Source organism: Taeniopygia guttata, chromosome 4A (genome assembly GCF_048771995.1).
Source record: "Taeniopygia guttata chromosome 4A, bTaeGut7.mat, whole genome shotgun sequence".
Lineage (NCBI taxonomy): Eukaryota > Metazoa > Chordata > Aves > Passeriformes > Estrildidae > Taeniopygia > Taeniopygia guttata.
In genome coordinates, this window is record NC_133029.1 from 6,277,770 (window position 1) to 6,287,357 (window position 9,588).

The 9,588-nt window shown below is 45.9% G+C and overlaps 1 protein-coding gene across 1 annotated transcript; it reads right to left on the reverse strand.

Annotated features, from left to right (window-relative positions):
- Nucleotides 1-3,815: 3,815 nt before the first annotated feature.
- Nucleotides 3,816-7,866, reverse strand: LOC100221672 (uncharacterized). The gene is made up of 4 exons (XM_002189700.6): nt 7,306-7,866; nt 4,977-5,101; nt 4,445-4,574; nt 3,816-4,189 (listed from the first exon to the last, which is right to left on the reverse strand). Exons 1-4 carry the CDS (start codon nt 7,731-7,733, stop codon nt 4,069-4,071), a joined length of 804 nt encoding a protein of 267 aa, XP_002189736.3. The 5' UTR covers nt 7,734-7,866; the 3' UTR covers nt 3,816-4,068.
- Between the last annotated feature and the right edge of the window lie 1,722 nt (nt 7,867-9,588).

Genomic DNA, 9,588 nt, shown 5'->3' on the forward strand with positions numbered 1-9,588 from the left:
CGTTGTGGTGTTGTCACCTTTTCTTCCCTTGCTCTTGCTCCCCTCTCCCCGTGTCGGGGTGGTGGCATTTGCACTGAACTGCTGTGAAACACACTCACCTCCCAGCCCAGGTCTGCCAGGCTGGCCACGCTGGCAAGAAGCCTTCTGCCAGCACAGCAGTCTAGGCATTGCTCCTGTCTTTTCAAGAAGGTGAAACAGCACTAAATATTATAAGAAAAGTCTGCCTATTCTTGGAAGAGAGTTGATTCTGTATTCTAAACATACTAACAGATTGTAAACTCAGTGGCTGGGCTCAGGTCAAACAAAAGGGACCTGAACCAAATGCAGAGTAAGGGCTCACAATTTGCATTACCTAAAAGAATCACAAGAAACTTAGAAGGAGATTAGTTTAGAGAAACACTGAGTGAGGCAGGGAAAAACACAACTTTCCTTGCCTCATCTTAGGCTGCCTAATGTGGGCACAGCTGCTCTAACCCAGAGCTCTAACCCAGCTCTGCATTATAGCATTTTTCTTTATTTTAAACAAAACAAAGTCCTGCAAAACATAACACAAACCAGAGTTCTGGGCTTGGAAATTTGCAGCCCTCATTTTCCATGAGCCAGATAACAATGCAACACAGAGACCAATCTTGAAAATGTTCCACAGCCCCCAGCTTGCTCCTAACAAGAAATAACAAACACACAGACACTTGGTTGGCTTTCTGCCCTAGAAAGGCCACAGTTTCCCTCAATGTATAGCCCTGAGATGTAAACAGGTTTCCCTTCTTTCTCTGCCATTTTTCAGGTCATTTAGACCACGCTGGCCTGTCACATACTGAAAGCCCTACCCACTGCCCCACCAGATGCAGGCTTTTAGGAAGTCAGGTTACGTGGTCACCATCCAGGAAGGGACGAGCCTTCAGGGCCTGCTCCCAGTTTAGACCAAGGCCAAACAAGTCCATCTCATCTGCCTTGAAGAGAAATGACTCATGCAGTTCAGCCTCATCTTATTTCTGTTCAGGATATATGATTTCTTTCCTTATCCTGCAGGCTGACAGAAACACGACAGAAGTGCCTGAGGCAGCTGTAGTTTAAACTTTCCAATTCTATTTCTGATGTTTCAACTGTCAGGAAAGCCAGCCTTCCAAGACATACTCTCCCTCATCCTTTGTAGTAGTTTCTTCATGCAGAGGCCTCTCCGTTATCCTATGGCACCTTTGAGGGATAGACAGCCCCACCAGAGTAGCACAGGATACTTTGACTCCCTGCATTTCAATGCTAACAGCTTGTCCTAGAAACTCTTTCTTCAGAGGTCACCCACACTCTGAAGAGGAATACAGCAGTCATTCAAAGAAGCTGCTCCCTCCCTTGCCATCCTGCCAGGATGTGTGCAGAGAGCTGACATCTTCCAGCAGCAGCCTGGCTCCAGTTTCAAGTTCACAACAAGGTGGGGACCAAGGGCTGGGACTGCAAAGCTCCAGATCACCTTGGCTTTGCAAGTGGTCAGATCAGGAGAGGGAGAGACTTGAAGTGCTACTGAAGATGATGGCTTAGCTGCTTTCATTTAATCCGTATTTATTCTCCTTGCTTTTTTTACAGTAGTCCTGGAACAAGTTGTTGGAGGAAATTTGGGGGAAACAAGCACAGCCTGGAAGACTTTGCTGATGTATGACAAAGCAAAGGGCTATCCTGTCACATGGCAGTCACAAGCCTGAAGCCTTAGTACATCACCACATCCCTGGTCCCCAAACAGGGCTGGGACCCTACAAAAACTCACCCTGCTGCCATCACCTCTTAGAGCACATGGTTCTGGCCCATGCCAGAAATCCTTCCTGCAGGTACCCTCTGCTAAGGATAAAATTCTGACACGGATAAACATTTGTACCGATTTTTGCATGAAGGATCAGAGAGGCAGACAAAGCCTGCTGAGAGGATTCACAGCGTGTCACTCATCCCCCTGTGCCCACAGGGACAGCAGGGCACGCCAGGGCTGGTGTCCGCAGGAGGAAGGCAGGGAGTACACAGAGACCATTAGACACAAATGGCAATTGTGGCTCCCCGAGACAGGCCCAGGCAGCGGTCAGGGCGAGAGGAAGGAGGAAGGACGGGCACAGCGAAGCGGCCCCACCGCCTCTTCCTCCTCTTCCTCCTCTTTTAAAATGAAAACTTTCTAAAGCATTCTTTTTTTTACTACTTAACTTTAATAAACTACAGTGAGATACAATTTGGATTTTAATTAGGTTTTTACTTTTTAGATAATTAATACTCAGTTTATCTGTAGGGAGAGAGGAGTTTTTTTTGTGCTACAGACCCCCTAAGAAACACAGCTGTTACATCCTGTGTTTCTATGTTACTATATGGTACTGCTTGGAGAAAAAACTTTGTTAGTGGTGACATTTTTTTTACTTTTTTATTTATAAAAGGCTAGCCCAGTTCTAATCCTTCTACTTTTAAGCTTACTTCTAAAAGCTACATGGCTTCTCCCCTCTCCCACCCAGCTCATTGCAGGGCAGGGGAGAGTCCTATACTAACTACTAACCAAAACCAAAAAAAGCAAGTTCTCTTAAAAATTCTACTTTTAACCCCTCTGTATTCTCAGAAGCATGTCCATCTTCAATTGGTCAATGTCTAAATTAACTTTTTCCTTCCGGAAAAATTCTTTTTCCGTGTCAAACCACAACACTCCTTCCTCCTCTTCCTCCTCTTCCTCGCAGCCGCCGCCCCTTGCGCGCCCCCTGGCGGCAGAGCGCCGCCACAGCAGCCCCCGCGGCCTGGGCCCCGAGGTCGCGCTGACATTTTGTAAATCACAGAACCGCGGAATCACAAAACACTCCGAGTTGGAAGGGACCCTTCAGGATCATGGAGTCCAACTCCAGGCCCTGTGCAGGACGTGCCGAGAGTCACATAATGTGCCGAGGAGTATTGTCCCAATGATTCTTAACTCGGGTTTGGTGCTGCTGCCCTGGGGAGTCTGGCCCAGTGCCCAGGCACCCTCTGGGTGAAGAACCTTCTCCTGAGATCCAGCTAAACCTCCCCTGACTCAGCTTCATACTTCCAATTTTCTTGAGTCTTGTCACTGGCCATGAGACTGAAGAGATTGGTACCTGCCCCTCTGCTTCCCGTCATGACGATGTTGAACACAATAAGGTCTGACCTCGGTCTCCTCCAGGCTGAACAAAGCAACACCTCAGCCACTCGTCATAAGGCTTCCCCTCCAGACCTTTCATCATTCTCATGGTCCTGCTCTGGACTGTCTCTAACAGAATAATGTTCTCTTTATATTCAATGCCCAAAACTACCTGCAGTATTCCAGGTGAGGCCCCACCACTGCTGAGTACAGCAGGACAATCACCTCCTTTGATCAGCTGCAGCCAACCAAATTTCCTTCTATTCCAGCCAGCCTCATGGTACCAGAACAGTGCATCTTGTAGGTCTAAAAGGCTCATTGTTCGAATTTTATTTGACTTGTGGAATAGTACAGCAATGAGAAAATGTAACATTTGGAGAAAGTGGCCACTCACACCACAGAACAATTCAGGGACCCAAAACATCTCAAGTTCATAGAAGTGGTTCCTACTTACAGGAACTGTCAGCACACAAATGTCCTCAGTATGCTCTTGCTGACCAAACTGAAGTCGCCTACATCACCAAGCCCATCAGTACACTGACTTGCAAACAGTAATCTCTTCTTAAGCTTCCCAAATTGGAAATGTCTGCTCCATTTTTCAAGAGCAAGGCCTTGTAAAATTCTCAACAGTTACTCAGAATAGCAAAATTCTTAAATTTCAAAGGAGAAAGCAAGTCACATGCAGTAGAAATATTTACTGACACCCACCCAGGGAAATATAAAGCCATGCACTTTAATCCAGTTGCATTCAGCAGAACATTTAAGCACTTAAAATATGTACCAAAGACCCTATGAAGCATGATGCCTTGCTTAAATAAGAGATTGCCAAACACGCCTTTTATACTGAATCAGACCTTTATGGCCTACTGAGAGCCAGCCACAAAAAGCAATAGTGTCAACCAAAAGCTGAGTACCCTGCCATGCCTAAATGAGGGTGTAAGCTGTGCAGAAGTTGCTTCCAGTTACTGTTTGCTTTGCTTTCCAACCTCCAGCTGCTTCCTCATGTCTGACACATCCATGGGGACCCTCACTGTCAGACCATCCATCGACTTCTTAACGCACACCTGGCAGCCAAGGCGCGATCTGAGAAGAAAACATGAAGTGAGGCTCCTCTGTTCCCAAAGTAAAGGGAGAAATCCCCCACCCACACTGGGATGTCCGGTTCAGGATGAGTTTTCCCTAAAGCTCCTGTTAAAGATCTGCTGGCCCTCAAGAGAAAGCAGCTCTCAAGACCCAGCTATAATACAGAACAAGCCCCATCCCCTTGGAAAGAGATGCCAAGTGGTGAGAATCTGCCTCAGAGGCCTGGGGATCTGCTGGGATCAGCGGGAGGCTTACGTGTCAGTGAGTCCGTATGCCAAGTCCAGCATGTCTAGCTCCTCATCTGAGATGGCATCAAGCTTTTGGAAGGCCTCCTTGTCAAAGATGAGGTGACAGGTAGAGCAGGCTAATGTCCCTTCACAGGCACCTGGCGGAGAAGCAAGGGAAGGACAGCAAATCAGGAAAAATGAGGGGGTGAGAGACACCATCTTTAGCAACACTGTGAGAAAAGGCCCTTTAACAGATCTGGAGCATGTCAAAAGAGATGCTAGGAAACACAACAGATGGATGCAGTTTCCAGCCTGTCTCTTCTCAAATTTTTACATCAGCTCTACGCAGCCAAAAGCACTGACAGGCTGCTGGAATGCCAGTGTGACAGTGTGAGGTTACATTGCCATCTCACCATGCTGAGCCACCCAGCAAGCAGCTGGTGGGGAAGGGAAGCTTGTTGATGGTCTTGGCAGAACACAGTGGCATATGTACTGTTGCACTATTCCTAAGTACCCACTGGCCCTAACAGCACATGCACATATCCTGCTGCAACACCTACCAAATCCATCAATGGCCAAGTTGTGATTGACTACCACTTCCAGCAAACTCTGCCCTTCTTTGGCTGTGGTCGTTAGTCGCTCTCCATCCCGATTTATAAAATGCACTGTCACCTGATCCTCAGAGCTGTAAGACAAATTTGCAAAAATCACCTTTTCTGCACATCCACAACAGAGGTCTTTTGGCTGCGACATGGCACTTAGAGGGAAATGTGCACACAAACACTTTCTCAAAGGATTGTGCATGCACATAAGAAAAAATTCAAATTATCAGTTCTTAGTGGCAGGCAGGCAAATCTGATTTGCCCCAAAATATTTCCCACTTTATCAAACAGCCCACAGAATAAATATCTGTGCACAAACAAGTGCAGGTGCTCTTCACATGCTGCCCTGCTTGGGCTGGCTGGCAGAGGGAGCTTGTGTAGGCAGGCAGAGCATTTGCTCTGGGCTGTTAATTCTTGCAATTACAAGCAAAGTGCTCAGTATCAGACGTTAATCCAGCAAGAAGGGCTCTTGTCCTTCATGTTTTGCTTTCCCTTCCCTTCCCAAGGGGATTGCTTGATGATTGTTCCTTTTCTGCTGCTTTTTCTTCCATAACTCCACCTTTCCTTAACTCCATCACAGGGAGCCTTCTTGTGGTGAAACATGCCCAACCCCAGCTTTTACAGAGCTACTGGGCTGAGTAACTTCCTCGGAGCTGATGTGATCCACACTCAAGAAAAATTGCTAATTATTTTGACAGCCTGCAAGATTTAATCTGTCCAAGAGTTAGGAACATGGCCATCAGCTTCTCTTAATGATAACCTGCAGAAAGGGCATCTGCAAATGAAAGGGAAATAGCATCCAGTTCATCTCCTCCTGACCAGGCTCTCACACCAATCTGGAGAAGGCTGCTATACTGACAGCAGTGTTCAGGATATCTCACCAAGACAAGTATATTCTAAGACTGTTCTATTTGCTATTTCAAAGGAAATATTTGTTCTATTTCAGAGGAAGTATATGAGCAAACACTGGGTTTTTTTCTTAGTGTACATACCAAATGCTCACTTAGATATAGGTGGTTCCAGTTACCCAAAGTCCCAGCTCCTGTGCTGAAAGAAGGCAGCACCCTGGAATTGGTTGGGCCTTTTGTCCAGTAATTCTCACTGTGGCACTGCCCAAGTGGCCACCATCCCAAAGCCCAGGGCATGCTCCAGTGTCCTTGACCTTGATGAAAGAGAAGTTTCTCTTTCATCAGGTTGACAAGATACACCAATTTCCTTCATAAAGACACCTGCAGATATTTCTAAATATACAATTTAAAGACTAGTCGGCATATGTCAAAACAAAACAAAACAATCCTCCTCATTTTTGATGGATCAGAGTAATTTATTCCATTTGTATGGCAAATAGGCATGTTTCTAGGCAATGTTTGGTTTATCTTTATGGGTGAAATAATTTGTTACACAATAGAAATGGTAAAGTGATAGAATTCCACTTAGTGCTGCAACCGAATTGATTTTTCAGCTGGATAATGTTCAGAGGTTTGGAAAGATTTTACCAGGATATGATAGATTCAACACTGCAAATTCAGTGTATGCCAACTGATTGTTTCCCCATGAAAAATAAAATCTCAAACCTTGTGAGACAGGAAAGTGGTGAAGGAGGTTTCAAGAAAGCAGTTCTTCCCCTGTCAATGTTTTCCCTAAAAGATACTTTCCAAGGCTATTCAAACCAGCCAGATGCGTACAAGTACTGCCAGAGATAATTTCATAAGCAACAAACCAACTAGAAAGAAATCCCATTGATAATGAGTCTTCATAAATCTCACCAAGCAGGGTTATCACTGTGACTTTTCTCTAAGGTCAGATAGCAAAATAGTTTATTGTATTTTCTGTGATGGTTGGATATCTCCCTCAATGCCTAGCAGATTACAGTCTCACCCAGATCATAGTATTCTAGCAGATCCACAAATTACATTTATTTTACCTTCTCTTCCTTAGCTATCCCTAAAGCAGAGAGAGGAAAGGCTGGCAGGGAGCCTGCAGTAGTTCCTGCTGTGGAAATGGGCCAAAGGACTCTTTGTCACCTTTGTGAGCCAGTTCCCAGCCACTAGCTGTGGCCCCCACGGCTCTGGAGGCAGCACTAGCACCTCTGACAAGTCCCCACAGCTCCAGGGATGGGAAGCAGCACTCTCGGGACCTCCTCCCTCCCCATCAGCATCTGCTCACCTCAGGCGGGGGTCTCATCCCCCACCTCCCACAGCCCATGGCTTCACTGGCCTCTCTCCTCTTCCTGCCACAGAGGTGCCAGCCCATCCCTTCGGCTGCAGCAAGGCAGCATTTGACCCACCTGGATTCCCCAGGGCCATCCTGGAACCCTTGCGTGGAGCTGAAGCCTCGTTCTGCCCACCGCTTTGCTGGGCTGTGGTGCTGCTCAGGCACAGCCCAGAGGAGAACCAGGCGAATTCTGCTGGAGTTCAGTCCATGCCACAAGGGCCGCATGAGCCCCAAGATGCCGTGAGCCATCCTGCTGCTGGGACCCGCTCCGTGTCCCCCCAGCTGTCCTCTGGGGCAAGGACAGCTTGAGTAGGGACTTATACGTACAGCTGGGAGGATGGGGGAAGGAAAAAAAACAAAACATAGTAGGACAGCCTCCCTGGGGGTGGAGGGAGGGAAAGCAGGAAGGAAGGATGGGCAAAGGGATTGTGCTTGGATCCTGCTGCAGTCCAGCCCATCAGGACATGGGAATTGGTGGAAGCACAGGAACATGTGAAACATCACCTCCACATGCCAGTTTCTGAGCAATGCTCTCTTTGTTCTCTTTACAGATTTCCCTTTTAGGAGCCAGAACTAAATCAAATTTCATGAGAAATATTAATTGTGATGTCTAATCATACAAGGAGCTGCAAGTTGAGGGTTGGAAGAGCAGAGAGGCAGGAGTGCTGATGACTGCTGCCTTGAGGAGAGGGGCACACAGTTCCTATAGCAATGGAGTGAAAGCAAGACACATGAATTCTGCTCTTGACAAGATGGCATCCAGCCACGTCATTGGCTTACCCAAAACAGCAGGCTCCCATCTCTAAAATGTGAATATTCACTTACTTCACATGGTGGTGGTAAGAAGCAGCCACACTTAGCTGCTCATTTGCTCTGCGGAAAAGTACATAAAGGTGCAGATAACTATCATTCATTTCATACTAACTGATAATCCACACTACTAAGCTTTGAAGCCTTGCAGAAGAAAACTCTTAACTTATTCCCAGAAACACAGCCAGTGGTTTAGTCTACCTTCCTCTACAGGGTAAATCAATATGAATTTGAAGGCCAAAAATACAGCAGCAAATACAGTTTCAGTTCCTGGTTTCTGTGGAGTTAGGGAACAGCTCTCACCTCAAGAGAATGAATGGTTCCTACCACCAAATTTACAGCTCACCATTTGGTAGGATGTCTGCTTTAATCAAGGTTTTTAATGCAATAATATACCAGTATAAGCAAAAAAAAAAAAAAAAAAAGTTGATACTGGACTCACTAAGCAATTTTTACAGGGAAAAAAACACAGCATAAGATAGAAAATGTCTGCCTCAACACAAACACAGACACACACACAGGCATTGGATTCATAGTTCTGAAGATAACCAGAAAATGTTGGCTTTTTGCCCCAAAATGAAAGTTTTCCACCCAAAGTTTTCAGGTTGGAAAGTTTGGAAAGAGATGCTTAGGTTTTCTGAAAAAAGTATCAAAGACATTAAGGAATGTAAGTATTTTCCATAAGCCAGGAGGGAAATGTATTCTTCAGTTCAAAGGCAGGTGTTCAAGCATTCAAGCACACCTCTCAGACAGCTCCAGTGGAGACAAATCTATGGACAGTGCATAAAGGATTAAAAAAAACGTAATAACAATTCTCAGGTCAACTTTTCCAAGTGGTTTGCTCTCACCTACAAGCTGCCACAAATGCTTCAAACTTCAAAGCCAAATTCTTGAGCTCCATCTCATCCCCAAACTTAAAACCATTCTGTTCAGCCTCTGCAGCTGAGAGACTCTGGCCAGTTCTGCCTTTGCTTTTCAGGCACTACAGAGATGCAGCAGACAGCCCAGTTCTGTCTCTCAGCCATTTCCTTGGAAAGAAAGCAAGGCTTGCCACAAGAGACACAAGGAGAGGGGGCACAGCACACACAAACCACAAAGCATCTTATCTCTGCAGCAAACCTTGAGCTGAGAGAGATACATTAGATATATGCACAGCAGTTTCCACAGCAAGGACATTTGTGTGTTTGTCTGGCACTGACTCCTCTCCCTGCCAGGAACTCAGAGCACAGCAAGTGACAGGTCAATGTCACCTGATGGAAGAGAAGCCAGTGCAGGGAGACTTTGAGGTGCAGCAAAGGGGACAACTGCTCCTGGGTGAAAGCAAAACAATTCTGCTGGGGTAGGAGAGAATCAGGCCCTTACAAATTTTGGATAATCTGTTTTAAGATCTTTGAAATACTGAGAAAGGGCAGAAGCAAGATCTCCTTTCTAGAGTAAATAATTGTTCATTTAGCCAAGGGCACAAAAATAGAAAGCTTTGCAAGTAACCACCCCTCCCACAAAAAAAAAAACAAAAAAAAACACACAAAAACAAAACCCACAAAAA

Coding starts and splice junctions, on each gene's coding strand:
- LOC100221672 (XM_002189700.6), bottom strand. CDS start 7,733: ATGTTTCACATGTTCCTGTGCTTCCACCAATTCCCATGTCCTGATGGG. Junction 4,575..4,976: donor CTTGGCCATTGATGGATTTG/GTAGGTGTTGCA, acceptor CTTCTCCGCCAG/GTGCCTGTGAAGGGACATTA. Junction 4,190..4,444: donor GCATACGGACTCACTGACAC/GTAAGCCTCCCG, acceptor TTTTCTTCTCAG/ATCGCGCCTTGGCTGCCAGG.